Raw genomic sequence first — 16,869 nt, 5'->3', positions numbered from 1 at the left:
TCTTTTATTAATCACAGGTTCTCATGAATACTGCTTACATGGAGCTGATTTCATACCATTCAAATCTGCAATAGTAGCTGCAACTTCAAAAAGAAAAGACTTTGATTTAAGGTCTGGCGTTGTGGTGTTTGGAAGGATTTTCCTCTCGTACTTCTTAAAGGTATTGTGGCGTGAGTGAATGGATGGCCATTCGCCCCGACAGCACCTCTCTGCCTGACCTTCCCTCTTATTATGTGAATAATCCAGAGCACCGAAATCCATCTGCCCCTTGTCTCCTCTCAGATTGGCTAATTCACCACACCAGACAGGGGCGATGTGAGCAGAGAGGAGAGCAGAGGGAGAGAGCCTGTTAGAGGCAGAGTTATAACCAGAGATAGGAATGGTGTTAAAATCATTTGTGTGTGTGTGTGTGTGTGTGTGTGTGTTCAAGAGATTTAACAAATACATTTCCAAAAAGATATAAAAAAAAAAACTAAGCTGATGATTTATTCTGTGATGCTTCAACCAGGTGATATTTTTATTAAATGCACATAAAACAAAAAGGGGGTAAAATTCTAAATGTGATAGCTTATGATTTTTTTAAAGGAATAATTTCGGTTAAAAATGTTCATTTAGTTATGAGGGAAATCTTGAAGCAATTTTTAGTTGAACCAGACTCCAATCATGGGGGGAAAAATTAATACAAAATGTAATTTATAAAAAGCTGAAAAAAAGCTGAGGAACAAAACTCAAAAGGTAATTCTTCGCGGTACATCTCCTCCCCTTTTTTCCTCCTTTTCCCCCCCTTTTCTGTCTCTCTTCTAGTCTCCTTCCAGTTCGATTGCCATCTTCAAACACTCTTTTAAGATCACACTGCATTTCAAGTCTGTTCGCTCCCGAACGTTTTTATTCATTTCAAGCTGACCAGGTAAATCGTTTTCGAGAATAAGCCACGTATTACGAAGGGCCACATCTGTGATGAACTTTATAATAAATGTTAATTTATTTTTTTTCAAAATAAAAGATAGAGTTGTATTATTGTGCTACTGCTGGAAATCGGTTGAGGCAGATCTGAATCAGTAGGCACTTTGATTTCAGAGGCTTGAATCAGTGTAGCATCCTATGGTGCCAGATATGCTGGATGCAAAGTGGAAGGAGGCTTTTTAAGCTTCGATATTTTTATTTTTTGCATCTGATAAGATAAGTACTCCAACAAATGAAAATAGTTTTCATTTCTAAAACATTGCTGCTGTCCGTGTATTCATTTCAATCACTAAAAACGAGAGACAATTCACTGGATGGAGGCCATTTCTCCCCTCTCTAACCGTATATGAGCCTCTTCAAACCTTTCGGTTGTTGTCCAACCTCTTAATGCTTGATTGAAACTACATGCTCGAGTCACCGCAATTGCAATCAACAGCAACTGTCGTCAGGCCCAACACAGTAATCGAAAAGACCCGGGCATCGGCACAACAGCTAAAACATTGGCAATTACGAGCCACAAGGTCAAACCGCATTGTTACTGGTGTGAGGTGAAGTGTCTTGTTTTGAAAATGGTATAACAAGATGTAGTCATCCTTCAGCCGGCCCATTAGACCCCTCAGGCTAAATGTCAGAGCTCGACTGGCTTCTTTTTTTTTTTTTTTCTTCTTTTTTTTGGGGGGGGGGGGGGGGGGGGGGGGGGGGGATTTGATTCATTCCACCCATCAATCTTTCAATATTGCATGCAGACAATTAGGAGCCTGCTGATGTATTCGTGCACTGTTATTGATATTGCCCTTTTGCAGATGCATAGCTATTGGCATGTGTGCAGCTGGTAAAATTTGATCAAAATCTGCAGAGAGCTGGCTTTTACAGAAACGCCATGTTTTTACGTCAATCGCAGAGGACAGTGAGGATGATTTATGTGAGGCAAATTGTGCTGGGCCAAATTGCACCCCTCTGTTTTGCAGAGCTCAAAGCAAAAACAAATTGACAGGATGCCTATGCAATCAGCACAGGCAGTCTTATTAGCAACTACATTTTAGGTATCTTTAATTATCCGTCCGCATTATTGCTCCTAATTATCACTGTTATGCTCTCAAAATATGTATCAGCGAGGCCTACAGGGGATTTATTGTTATAGTAAATGGCCACAAGTGGACCAATTATCAACACATAGGGCCTATTCTTTAACCTACGCTGATAAAAATCTCTTAGATGATATTACACCACATTAAACCTGGTCTGCTGTAGAAACTACTGTCTAAATTAACATGCAGCGTTGGTGTGAATGTTTGAAAAGCTTTTTTTTTCTTGTTTTTACTGAACTTGTGATAGTAGTGTATGTGTGAGGGTCCAGTCTGCGCCGCCTGTGTCTCCCCAGTCCTGGTAGCCATTAGCTGTGCAGCTTGGGCCAGGGCCTAATCCAGCCAAACTCAGGACCAGAGGAGCTAATTAAGCAACAGCTTTTAGTATCCAGGCCTCCTGAAGCTGCACAGTGCCAGCCCGTGCCATGCCAGCACTAAATGGGGTTGCAAATATCTATAGTGGGGCACAGTGAGGAGACAGGACTGGACAGGGGCTTGTAATAGGGGTTGTCTGAATGCATATTATCAAGCCAGAGTTAGAGCTCTCTAATGAGAATGGCCAGTCAGACAGTGGCAGTGGGTGGAAGGAAAGAGTGGGAGAGGAAGTGGAGGTAAGGTGACAAGGCACTTGCATCACTTCTGCATCCACATTTTTTTCCCCAACACAAGCCTTCAGGTGAAAATTGATGCACTGCAGACTTGATATGGAGGTTGCTGTAAATCAAAAGCGAATGCATCAGTCTGGGAAAAAGACAGACTGGCATCATTTACCGCTCTTGACAGCGTTTTTCTCTCTCTGTTTGTGTGCGTGTCCTCCAGAGGGGCAGCCTGACCCAGATCCCCGTGGTGAAGGAGACCAGGGTGGAGTCGGGCCAGTTCCTGCTGCTCTCCGTCCTCTGCATGCTCTTCATCCTGGTGGCCGTGGCGGTGTCAGCCACTTTCTTCTGCGTGCGCCAGCGCTCGCACCTACACATGAAGGAGAAGCTAGCCAGTCTGGGGACTGACACCAGTACTGATGCCACTGCAACCTATCAGGTAAGACCAGCCTCCTTGCTGTGAGCCAGTCAGAGGCCGGGATTCTTATCCTGTGCTTTGCCATTGGAGGGAAGCACCCTCTGTTCAAATACAGCCGATCATCCAATTGGTTTGTGAGAGTTTGTCTGCTCATGTTTGAGTGACTCTTGTTCCACCTGCTTTTCGGGACCATTTTTTGATGCAGTGATTTTGTTGTTTTGTTTTATTTTATGTGCTTTTAAATGTTTTAGTAGTTCAACAGGAAAACATTGTCATGTGTATTTAAATCTTTCCTTTTTCTTTGCCAGTAGCATTTTTCCAATAGATATGCTTACCCTTTCATGTGAATTGTGTGTGTCTGCGTAGGAGAAAGGGAGCAGACCGCCACTGTGACCTATTCCCTCAGTTCCTCCAGGGCAACAGGCAGCCTGGGCTGTATTGATTTTCAGAGTTGGGGCTCAGCTGTGCCCAGCGTGGCACTCAGAACACATTTATCTGCATGTCACGTTAACATTTTCAATATTTAATCAGGTTTTCACGAGGCTGATTTCCAAAGGCTGAGGTGTTATGGTGATGACCATTAAAAAAGATATCAAATAAAAAAATATTCAAATTAAGAATAGATGCAAAAATATTCTTTCTGAAATTCCACTCTTTGATTATCATAAATGACTGAAAATCGGTGCAAATTTAAGGTGAAATCCAGTACCTGTTCGTCCTCTGCTAGCCACTCTGCTGTCTTGTGGGTGTGTACTCCATGCTTGACATACAGAGTTGTTCAGGGAGAGCTGTCTGCAGTGGGAGGGTGTTATTGTAAAATGGCAGCACGGACTGTAGATTTTGTTTCCCCTTGGCCCTGTTTTCATTCTGATTAGTTGTCTGAAAGAAGGGGGTAACGGGGAGAGTGTAATCTCACGACCTGTGCTTCTCCCTGGGCTCCATGTCTCTCTCCTCTGGCACTAACTGCATCCCACTCCCTTCTTATGGGACCATTTCTCAGCGCTGGTACAGCATAGGGCTTTGCAGAGATGTTGAGAAGTAGGATGAATTATGAGGTGGACCTGGACTGTGCCCTGGGGCCAAGGCCCAGGGCACTGCTTCATGCCTCTAATCATTAAAGTCCGATGGCAGAAAAGCTGATCCAAGACCAGAGCTTAGAGAGGCCTGTGCTCCAGAGGGAAATATCGCTATGATTCATCATGAGATAGCATGTGCTTTCACGAGGCATTTTCACTGGCTCGCCTGCCCTGACTGTTATTAATTGAGTATGGAAATGAATTCTGTGGAGCTGACTGCTTTGCCTCCCAAATTTAAACATGGTGGGGCTTACAGATTATAAATATCCAGTGAAGCCACACCTTATTGTGGGGAAGCAGATGTAATATGTAAGCTTGCATAAATTCAGCAGATTTTCTTTCTAATATATATATATATTTATATATTTTTTTTATTATGCTTCAGCGCTTTCATTTCTCGTTGCCCATTTATTCATACATCTTTTTTTTTTGGGTGAACACAATAGCTCAGGAACGCTCTTGGCGAATTTCTTCAAATTTGATAAACTATCATCGGAGTGTTTTGAGTGAGATAGAGCGTCGTCACGGGGTGGAGTTTCATTACATGTGGCGCAAACGTGCGGTAGAGGGTGAAGTTGTGAGAGTTTGATGGTCGTATGTCAAAGATCAAGGTTACATCACAAGAGACTTTTAGGGACAGAATTTCACACAAATGTCTAACAAATACATAATGCAGCAACATTTTATGTCCAGCCAGGTTTTCCAGCCATAACTCGGGAAAAGGAGGAAGAGACTGTGACTGTATTTCTGGAATTTACTGATGCAGAATTGATCTTTGGCATCCACCTTTAAAAGTCTTCCATGGGTCTAAAAAGGCATGACTATAAACTCCAGTGTAGCTTGTTCGCCGAGGCATACAACCCTGTGCTGGTCATTTTAGTAGTTAATGCTCAGTCTTGAACTGTTTAACCCCTTGAGGTCTAACTAACCAATAGTGATGGTCCTAACCATCAGAATATGTCATTTTAGAAAACAAAATAATGGAAATAACACAAATAATTATTATTATTATTATAAATATTCTAACTGACATGCAATAAAAACTCATTTAATTGAATTTTGTCACTATAACATCAGGGTACAGTTAGGTTAAGTGTTGGGGGCTAGGATGACAAATTAGATCTCAGAGGGTTAATCCTCTGTCTCTGCACTGAGGCATGATGGGAGAAAAACTGACTCATTAAGACTACAAAGACGTGTGGTCTTAATAGAAGTGGCTTCTTAAGCCACAGGAAATGTTTATTCATTTATTTTGCAATAGTGGCACTTCATTTTGCATCTCCTTTGCATCTCTGCAAAAAAAAAAAATCCTTTAAAAAAAGATTCTTCTTTTTTAAGTAGTGCACTTTTTGCGGTGCAGAGTTTGAGTTTACCGTGTGGATGTGGGGTGATTATGCTGTGAAAGATCCATTCTTTAGCATTGAAGGGAGTTGTTTGTGTGGCAGCAAGGTGTGACATACTGAATTTATTCTGTAAGGGTTCCTCAACCATGTATTTTTGACATAATTAGTATAAGCTCCATAATCCACGAGGATAAGCCATTAATCTACAGTTAAGTGAGGACAGATCAACTCAGCCGAGATGCAGGATTTCACAAGGTGCATTTACAGAAACCAGCCCCTCACAGCAAGGATAAGCACATAAAGCTATTGTTACATGCATGAAAAGAAGATAAATGCACAAGAGCTTGCAAAGAGGAAGAACAGCGCTCTTCATTATCCACTTCTTCACCGTCGTCGTCTCCTGTAATCCCCAGGAGTTGTGTCGTCAGCGGATGGCGATACGAACATCGGAGCGCGTCGAGCGGCCGGAGACGTTGCGCCACTCTCGGCTCAACAGCGTGTCATCTCAGTTCAGCGATGGCCCCGCAGCCAGCCCGTCGACCCGCAGCAGCACCTCCTCCTGGTGTGAAGAGCCAGTCCCATCCAACATGGACATCTCCACTGGTCACATGATACTGGTAAGAAGCTTTGCCTTGACTCCAGAAATAATTTAAGTAATGATTCATGAGGTGGAAAAAGGGTCAAAGAAGGAGATGAGTTATTAAATGGAGGTTGGCTGGTAACATGGCTTGTTGTCCAGCCCTCAGAGAGCGTTTGTGGTTCTTAGCGTCTGACTGTTTCAACTGAACAAGCACAAACATCCCTTCATGTCTCATAAATATGCACTTAACCTGCCAGGGTGGGTTTAGTCGAGTGTGTGAGACTCCTAAGCTATGTAAGTAGGGTCAGCTTTCAGTAGACAGTCACAAGTCTACATCAGACATTCCCAGCCTTTGGTACTGCACTTCACCAGAGGATGGTGAGTGTTGAGTTGCTACATTAATCATAAAAGTACAAATCAGGATATCCATAAAGCACAAAAAAGCTGGCATCCACAAATACCTGCTCAACCAGTGCACACGGGATGTCTTTAATGAGATCTGAGTGATCGTTTAGTGATGTCTGTCTAATGAAATAACTGTAATCAAATGCAGAACGCAGACTGTTGTGAAAACTAGCAAGAGAACTTGAGAGGTGACAATTGTTAGCTGAGAGTGATGGTTTCAGGCTGCAGTTCTCAAGTTTTTCCTGGCATACCCCACTTCAGAAGGACGTTCACACGCACACACACCCACCCCACAGTTTTTAACAGTCATAAAAAATAAAAAGAATCCAAGCTGAAAGTGCAATAGCATCAGCAAACTCTATCCACCTGTTTCTGTCCCTCACCACAGTTTGAGAGCCAGTGGGTTAGGTTTAGTGGTACCTAATGAATGCTTGGGAAAATACTGTTACGTGTCATTAAATAGACAAATCGATAGCTAATAGTGGTGGGAAGAAGTCCGATGATATTATAAATTGTATATAAATAAATTGTTTAAAATTTTTTGAAAGAACAACAAAAATAAGTAATCAGTGACTGAAATATTTACTTTTATATAATTAATAGGTTTAAAAATCAAATTTTAATGTTAAAAAATGAACACTGACTCAAGTACCTTATGATGTCATATGTATGTGATTCTGCGATACTCGATAAATGGCCATAAAGTCATTTACGATACATCGCGATATTCGCACAGAAGAGAGAATTTACTCACTGCATTGTGGGATTAATATACAAGTATTGGCATTGTGTGTTTCTTCAATCGGTCAGCACTCTGATTTGCTTTTCCTGGCTGCCTGCTGCTTCTCAGGCTATGCATTTATTGCTGCAAGCCAGTTAAGACCCTTGCACTCATTCGCTTTTTAGCTCCACCTTGAGGAGCCATGAGGTAATGTCTGTTATACGTCACGCCGTTTAGAGTGCCTGCATGGTTAAATGAAGATTGCCAGTGTAATGTATTTTTTACTACACCTAATTTGGAATATTCTGGCATACTGGAGCCAATCCAGTATAGAAAAATGTTTGCTGTCACTTCCTTTTATTTGTTTGATGAATTTATATGCTAGTGTCTGATTTTAAGACTTCCTGTATGAATACCAACAGCTTTATTTCTCTCTGTTTATCTGTCTGGATGGTGTTTTTCATCCCTCTCTCACCTCATTCCCTTCAGAACCCTGTTATCTTTGTTTTTTGGTTTTTTCATTACTCTTCCTGCTGTTTTCTCCCTCCTGCTTTTATCTCGGCTCTGGCGTCTTTATATTTTTTTTTCTCCTCCTCCTCCAACTTTTTCTTCCTACTTCTGTGTCATTTTCCCTCTTCATCATTCCGTCCCGGTTCTCTCTCCTCTCTGTCATTTTCATCTCTTACCGCCTCCGTTTTCTCTTACCGCCGCAGCAAAATAAGGTAGACAATGTTTCGCGTGATGAGAGCGGCACAAAAGTGAAATATCATTACCCATCTGATTGTCATTTGGATGTTTTAGAAATATTGTTCTTTTTTTTTTTCTCGTTTGATTGAAAAAAGCTCTTGGCTGCCAATACTTCCACAAACACACAATGCATGGTTTGATTTTGCACAACTTTTGCTTCATTCATTTGAAACAAGCTTGATAAAAGAGATGGATAGATGCCTTGCAGTGTTTCCATTAATGGAGAGAGCATTCATCACACTGCATGTCTAGCTTTTATATTGGGAGGCTATAATGAATGAGAGTGAATCTGAGTAATGCCTTGTATTGCTGGTAATAGATGGGTTTTGTTGCACTCGTCAAGGCTTGTTTGTGAAGCCTCTTTTGAAAACATTGACAATAGAAAAGCATTTAGCCTTGCAAATAACAAAAGAGCCACTGTGAATAATTTCTAGGAGCTGTTATTATTAGCCCTAGTTTCTTCGCAGCAGCAACGCAAGCGCTACGCTGTGGAAAGGTAAAACACTCTGGGGCCTTTACTTCTCTTTCATGGCCGTGATTGACATGGAGATGTCCTATAGGGGCCTCTTCTTTAAAATTCCTCCACCGTCTCACATGAAACCATGTGTGAGATTGCCTTGTTATCACTGATCTCAGACCTATATTTTCCGATCTCTGCTCTCCTCTCATCTCGCGGCTCCTGCTCTTTGGAGCTCACACCGTGTGGAGAAGGATGATGAATACCCAGCTTTCCAAAGCACACATGCTGGGGGTTCTTTTTTTTCCCTTCTTGGGCCCCAAACATCTCACACACACACACACGCACACACACACACCACTTCTGCGAGAGTGCCGTCAGGATAAATGAACTACGATGTGGTGTCCCACTGTGTGGCCCACCTTAAGACTTGCATAACGACTTCCAACTTCAAAACCAAAATTGGATGCCTCTGTGTGCTGAGTCATCTGCTGTGCTTTCCAGAGCTTTGGCACGCCTCTGGTGTCTTACACTTGCTTTCTTCTTCTGTTTCAGCTACACTGTGATGCCATAACCTCTACATTTTATGTATGTAAAATAATTAAGAGATGTGTAACAAGGAAGCATGTGCCACTCTGTGATTCTGCAGCTTTTCAGCACCATGGACAGGGGTTCACAGGCACCAAACTTGTTTTCCGGCCTTTGCAAACACAAGCAAAACACCTCTGAGCAGGTTCTCCTGCTGTGCAGGAACAGGGTCAAAATGTTGACGCCATTGCTGTTGTTGTAGTTTTCCCTTGGCTTAATCACCTCTCTCTTTTAAAAAAAACTGAAAAAAGAAGGGGAAAAAAAATCAATAATTAAGTAGCTGGAGGCCCTTTTTTATTATTATGTTGAGTTGTTATTGTTCATTTTTTTTTAAATGATAAATTATTTCCTCAACAGGATAATAGACTCAGGCAAAGGAAAAATAGCCACTGACTTGTGCAACATGTTCTGCCCTCAGCGTTTTTGTGGGGGGGGGGGGTTTCTTTGCAATTTTATATTTAGTTGGGGGGGGGCAATTTGCTGCCTCATTTCAAGCAACGCAATGAGTTGTAGCTAATATTAGTCACACAAATCACAGTACACGTTAATGCTCTTTTTCACGTCTCGCAGCTGTTCGACATATCATAAAGGTCCCTGCACAAACTGTTCCCACCATTGTTTGTTTTAATTTGACAGCGGAGCCTGACAGTAATGTGTTACCTGTTGTGTCTGGCTCCCCTGGTCGTCCCTTCATCCTGATTTCACCCAGCACCCTCTGCTGCTGAGGAGACTGCTTAGGAAGGATTAGACATTGTTTCCCTGACACCCAGGCCTCCCATCCCAGCCCTCTGATTGGCAGACATAATCCCCCCATTCACTAAACCTTCGTTACCCTGTCTCTGGAATACGCCGTGGTCCACTGCCTCCTCCTAGAAGCAGGAGGGCTCGATAAGGGCCTGCTGGCTGTATTGCATTAAGTTGCGAAAATATGAATTTGGAATGCAATCGATTCAGGGCATCGTTTGAATAGAATGGGATGCAATTCAGAGTGGATATATCAAGTACATGGAGATGTAATATTGGTAGGGGAGGTGGAATGCTGTCAGGCTGGCAAGCAGAGAGTACTTGTACAGGGTGACAAGAGCATAGTGGTGACAGGCTCTGTCAAGTGGCCATAATGGCATGCTGTCATTTTCCTGGGAAGACAGCGCTGTGTATGTGTGTGTGTGTGTGTTCTAGGCGATGCACATCTCAGCACATGCAAATATACATGTGTTGGCTGCTATTAGAACTGACTTTTTTTTAATAATTGAATTTCTTTGCATGCATAAAACAGCAGATTCAGACTGGGAGGTAGAAGAGTAGAAATTTACTGCAGTATTTTAGGACGATCACTTATTGTTATTAATGGGTTCAGATAGGGCATACTGTGCCACCATTTTCTCTCATTATGCAGCTGCATTAACCACAAGAGCTGCTTTTTTTTATTGTTCTCAGCCTGGTCGTGTGTAACACCTTTTGCTTCTGTGGCCAACAATAAACTCTGATTTCCATTGTGTGCAGGATTTGTAATTTTCTTTTAAGCGCTAATATCCTTCTCAGGCATGCAGAGGACTTCTGAATTCATCACCAGAATAATTGGCTATTGTGTTTTTGGACAAGCTTATTTGTGATTATCATCTATGAATATATATGTATTAATGTGTACTATGCTGCAAAGACTTGGATTCTCGATGACAGGCAGAAGTGAATAAGTCGGATTTGTGACAATGGAGCGTCGCCTCTCTGCTCGGCCTACCTATACTGCTTTTAATACGGGATGAAAACCCGGCACATCTGGGTATCACTTTCATTGTATTAGCCAGCTGATCCCTGACATCAGTTTATGAGTCTGTAATCTTCTGTCTCACACAATAGCAGACTAAACCATTTAACCCCGCCGAGAGGGGAACCATGATACAGGAGAGAAAGTGCAACACTGTGCTATGCTAAAAAAGACTCTTCTTGCCAGCTACAGCCTCTAAGCTCCCTAAGACTTGCCCTGGTTTGGGTGAATACATACACACACGCGCACATACAGAGGCCTATACCCCTCCCCCTTCTCTTTTTCCATCTTTGTCTCTCTAGCGAATTCAATTTTGTCTTCTCCAAGCGACAGCTTAAATGCAGACAATCTTATCAGCGGCTGTGCAAGCAGTGAGGGACGTGATTGAAACACCCCTGAAGTATTTCCAATGCAGACAAACCTTTCAGGGAGTCTTAATTGTGTGTGTTTTTTGTTTCTTCTCGGTCAAACACACAAACACACAAAGACGCCAGCATTAGCACACCTTCCCCACCTAGATCTTCAGCAGCCTCCTCTTCATTTAGCTGCCATGCTGTACAGCAGCTTAGAATAATAATGCGACATGACAGCTGATCAATGCTTGAAGGAGGATGCTGTTGTTTAAGGTTTAGTGTTTTTGCTCTAGTTTATTTATGGGTTAGAAAATACAATGAAACATTAACATCGAGCATTAACCAGAAACCTCCAGTGAGGTAAAGGTGAAGTGGGTTTTTTGTTTTGTTATTTTTACTTATTTTTACCAAATTCAGTGCAAAAACAAATCTGATTTCTTTGTTGCAGCCATATCTCGAGCTGAACTCTTGCACGGTTCTGGCTTGTCGTTTGAAGTGGTGGCTGAGGTGGTGTCTGTTTTCCTCTAGTCATACATGGAGGACCACTTGAAGAACAAGAACCGTCTGGAGCGTGAGTGGGAGGCGCTGTGCTCCTACCAGGCAGAGCCCAGCGCCTGCAGCGTGGGCCAAGGCGAGCAGAACTCCAAGAGGAACCGCTCTGACGCCGTGGTCGCATGTGAGTCCATTCAGGTTGTTTGTTTTGGGGTTTTTTTTGTCTGCTTTAGTGTTTTTTTCTGCAGGAATTTTAGTATGATCCTCAAGTCTGGAACAGTCCAGGCAGGGTCATGTAGCTTCATAAATGTTGTTGATGTATTTGTGAACAGATGCTCCAAAGAGGAACATAAAACCATTTGGGTAAACATGCCAAAACAACACTGTGGAAAATATGCTTCAAACATGAACAAATAATTAGTAATTAGTAATCGAGCCAAAGAGCGATATTTAAACTGTTTTTTCCAGAAACCCCATAAGTGTCTGTCAGTGTAGTGAGAGGAGACTCCCTGCTGCATCTCTTGCATCCTCTCGATTAAAGCCAAAGAGGATTTTCAATGGGGACAAATGCATACCTGTTTGAGAGTCACCGAATATCAAAGTTAAAAGTTGTACTGGGACTGGGCAGCAAAAAATTTGGATGAAGTGATGCTTTTATGATTTTAAAGCAGTTTGAATGTGACTATAACTGCTTTCTTGGCTAATTCTTGCAAGTGCATCCAAAGGACGCATCAAAACCATCCAAAGGTTGAAATGAACATTGATCCCTTGTAATTAAAGTTTTATTACTAGCTAGCGTTACCATGCGGGACAAAAACGTTATTTCATGAGAATGTTTTGCTTTATTTCAGCCCACCACTACATTTTAGCATTAGTTCACACATTTTAAAGAAGAGAGAGACACAATAACACGACAAAAGGTTTGTTAGGCAGAGCTGAGAATTTCTCATTAGTGGAGAAATTCCACTCACTGAACTGTGATTTTCAGTTAGTTCAGAATGAACTGGGACCCAAAAATGTAACACTGGAGGGTGAATAAGTCTTTCTTTAAAGCTGAACTGCTCTGCTTACTTTTTAAACTCTAGATTTTTTGGATGATTCACAGTTCAAAATTAATATTAAGTATTATCTTATGCAGTGCTTTTATGCAGCATCTCAGTCTGCAACAAGTCATTTTAGCTCCTTTCGCTTTAAGCCAGCTTTCTTCTGATTGGCTGCACCTCACAAACAACCTCTGTTCACAGCTGTGTGTGCCATAGATGACCATATTAGGGATATCTTCTCTCTTTGAAAACATACGGATCCAAGACTAGAAAAACAATGGTCAGAGCAGTCTGAAGTCTGTGCTTCACAGGGGTCACATGCACATAAAGCGATGTCATTTCTTGAAACTTTGGCCCATTATAGTATTTGTAACAGTTGTACAAAAGCCTATAATATTATTGAAGTAAATGTAAATCATGCTTTAAAATGTGACCATCAAAATAAATGAACACAAGCAGACCTGCACCAAAATTTGCTGTAATTCACCCAAATGAAGCTCCTGAGATAAAGGTGAATGGAGCCAAACAGCAAAATTAACTGTTTACTCCTCCTTCTAGACAAACTGAAATTACATTATACTTATGTCTGTTTGTTTATCTTACATGGGAGCTGAGTTGGCCCATAAGTTGTTAGCAGTGTGCTGATATATGGCAGTTATGGCAGTTAAGGATTTACAGCTCGATGTCCTTCCTTGACAGCACAGTTTTGAAATTCAATTCAATTTTACTTATATAGTGCCAACTCACAACAACATTCACCTCATGGCACTTTATATTTTAAGTTAAAGACCCTACAATAATACAGAGCAAACCCGAGCAAGCACTTGGCGACGGTGGTAAGGAAAAACTCCCTTTTAATAGGAAGAAACCTCTGGAAGAACCAGGCTCGGCCATTTGGTGCAACAGGGTAGGAGTGAGGGGAGTGAGACTGGGAAAAAACAAACACACTGTGGAAGAGAGCCAGAGAAACGACAACTACTACGAACACTGGGAATCTCAGTCAAAACAGGAGGTTAACATGTGAATAAGTAGCATCTGTTAGTGACTCCTCCTTATTTGAAGAGTGAAATCAGAGCAGTGAAAGTTGTGTCACAGCTCGCTTTGCTGGGATTTCCCAGTTAGTTAAAGTTAATCTATTATGAGTCATATATATTCTAATAATCACCAGGACATAAAACCTGCATGTACACACCCACCATTCAAATGTGATGCTAAACACTGAAAAATCTTCCTGACTTTGACCCAAAATAAGGTTTTGGGTGTGAGAAAGCTTTATTTCTGACACCGTCTTACTTGTTGCACAACTCTCCCATAAATTTCCATTCAGGATTCTCCAAGTGCCTTTTTTAAATATATATATATATATATATATATATATATATATATATATATATATATATATATATATATATATATATATATATGGGAATCTCTCACAAACACCCTGCTGGTGACTTTTTGCCAATTTCAGTGCAGTGTGCAAATAGGAAGGAAACCCACTCTGTAGAGGGCTCAGGGCATAGCAACAGTAGCTATGTATCACACGGTGTCATGCACCAATCAGGATTTAGCTACATTTGAACTGCAATCTGATGACAGGTGGCGTGTTGCTTGGTTACTGTCAAATCTGACCTCACCTGCGCAGGTCTGACGAGCCTAAAGTGTTAAACTCTTTTTAAATAACACATAAAGATGTTTTATTTCCCTTGATTTTGCCTTTTTGTTCATAAATATAAGAAAACATTTTAAATCGTGGACTTTAATTCCAAGCAAATCAAAGTGGGTTCTGGGCCATTACAAATACATTATATGACTCTTGCAACAGCTTCACTTGTTTAGGAAAAAAAGAAAAGAAAAAAGAACGAACGGGATTTGAAAGTTCAGAACTCGCACACTTCTTAAGATGAAACAGTTTATTATTATTTCACTTGGAACATTCCTCGGTTAAGGTGAAGCAATCCAGGACTTTAGAACAGCGTGCGTGCGCATGATGAAAGTCTGGTGAAATTGCAGTCCCCGCAGCCATTTCAGCTTCATATTCCTGTGTTGCTGCTCAAAACTCTGTTGTTATTGTGCAGGGAGTAAAAGCGGGGGGGAAATATTTACCGATGAATTATGCATCTCCATTACAGACGATCATTCCAGGATCACCTTGAAAGCGGAGAACAACCACAGCAACTCTGATTACATCAATGCCAGTCCAATTGTGAGTATTCTTTATTCATTATGGTTCTAGAGTTTGGCTAATATGTTATCTCTGAAGCCTCCCCACCCATTTTTTAGTACCAAGAGCACCTGTTGTGGTTGGATTTTACTCTGAGAGAAAAGTAGTGATTGATCCAAGCCCATTGATCTTTTTTTTTTTTTGCTCTCCATACTGAGAGCCTCAGTGGGTTTCTTGTGTCTTGCTGAATTGCCTTGCTACTTTTACTGCTTTCAAAATGGCTGCTCCCTAGAGATACCCATCTTTCTTTTTCTTTTTTTTCATTCACACTAAAAAGAATTGTGCATTTTTTTGACTAAGCAAAGGTATCCCATACAAATCCAGAAAGATCTGACTACTGGAGAGGGCTATGGTTATATATATTTTTTTAAATATCTCTCCCCCAAAACATTGCCAGTCATGATTTCCCCCGAGGCTGCTGAAAAGGGATTCCATCAAAGGGAAACAGGAAACTATGCATTTCAAATACAGTGCCAAAATTTCTGAGGAGATAGATGAGGGAGGGGCGGGGTGCACGCAGCTGCGCTAAAAGCTGCCCTATTACTCTTCAGAAACAAACAATGGAGACTTTTAGGTGGTCTATTTATTTCTCCATATTCACTAATGGCATATTCATAAAGGTTTTTAGCTTATTTAAACAGCACTGAAGTGCAACGTCTTATAGAATAATGTCGCAATAATGTCGATCAATCAGAGGAAGAAGGTAGGGAAAGATTTTCGATTAAAAAAAAAAGTTCTGCAAGACTGTTTTGGTGCGGCTTAAAGCAGAAATGCAGGCGGATGTTGAAGATGGGTGAAATACAGTAATGGCAGATGCAGTGGTGTGTGGATGAAAGGACAGTAATTATACCACAAAAGGGACCCCTGGCTGAGCCCAGCAAAACCGTGATAATTATGTCTGTCAATGCGGCTTCTTCCTCCTCATTAGCTTCAGGGGCAGCGGCCTACGAGTAAATAATCTGTCGCTTCTTTCTGGGAATCCGGGGTCAGAGAGGCAAAGGGAAGGGGGCGATCTGAGCTCCCTGCGAAGCACCGGGTGACACGCACACTCGTTGAAAAGCTCGGCTAATGGTTAATGGTTGACCACAAACGGTGCCAGCGCTCCCAGATGTACATCATCATTAGCGCGAGGAATGGTTTGAAGGAATGCGCAGCGGCAAGAAGTGGTCAAAGGCCGCTCGTCTTTGTCTCGTCTGGCCTTTTCTGGCTTTTCCCGATTTCCCGTCTGTTCTCGCTTTTGTTTTCAAACTCAGATGAGCTTGAGCTGGCAGTTAGCTTCTGAGCTCTCGATCTTATATTTTTTTAAAAAGGGATCAAGACACTACAGCGAGGTGTTGAAAGCTGAAGCTTCACGGTGAACACATATTTGTGCGAGCTATTTTCGAGCAAGCTATTTTCCTTCAAACCAAAGAGCACTTCTTTGCATTTTTTGCTTTCTTTCGTTGGTTCTTTTTTTTTTCTTACTGTAGTCTATCTTCTTCCCACAATGGCAGGGAGACTACAGCTGAAATGCAGGACTTTTCTTTCATGTTAGCGCTTTAGTATTCATGCAGGGATGTCAGCACACAGCTACAGCATGTCTGTGTCCTTGAGATTGGCTAAACGGAGTGCATGCACAAGCTTTTGACATCACCCTTTTATTTCTGCGGGTGACATTTGTTTTTTACTTTGTTTTGTTTTAACCAAACCATGTGAGGAATTCAAAAAAGAGACAAAAAAAAAGCGGACATGGCTAATTGACGTGTAACAGCAGGTAATGAATGCAGTTTTTCTTTTACTGATGAGTCCTTTTTGTCAACATTTTTCAATTTCAGCCGGTCCGTGTGCGTGCGTTGGCGAGCATGTTCAGCTCCGAGCTTCGTTTCTGCTCCCCAGTGGTTGTTTTCTTACATATACAATGAAAACTGACACCCTGCCTGACATCTTATACAGATAAAAACTATAAATCATAAATAAACATTGACTGTGAATCCCGGGAGAATCTGCTGCGTTAAGCATTTCACTACTCCAAAA

General features: G+C 41.6%; 1 protein-coding gene across 2 annotated transcripts in view; it reads left to right on the top strand.

Moving 5' to 3' along the window:
• The window catches only part of ptprn2 (protein tyrosine phosphatase receptor type N2), a 148,569-nt gene that overhangs the window by 116,609 nt on the left and 15,091 nt on the right, over nt 1-16,869 (top strand). For both annotated transcript variants that reach the window (XM_035909648.2, XM_006795053.3), the window contains exons 12-15: nt 2,868-3,083; nt 5,895-6,098; nt 11,626-11,773; nt 14,765-14,838. In XM_035909648.2, the coding sequence (XP_035765541.2) occupies nt 2,868-3,083; nt 5,895-6,098; nt 11,626-11,773; nt 14,765-14,838 (642 nt within the window). The remainder of the gene's footprint in view (nt 1-2,867; nt 3,084-5,894; nt 6,099-11,625; nt 11,774-14,764; nt 14,839-16,869) is intronic.

This window comes from Neolamprologus brichardi, chromosome 9 (genome assembly GCF_056152115.1).
Source record: "Neolamprologus brichardi isolate AB-2024 chromosome 9, ASM5615211v1, whole genome shotgun sequence".
Classification (NCBI taxonomy): domain Eukaryota; kingdom Metazoa; phylum Chordata; class Actinopteri; order Cichliformes; family Cichlidae; genus Neolamprologus; species Neolamprologus brichardi.
This window is presented reverse-complemented; position numbering and strand designations above follow the sequence as displayed.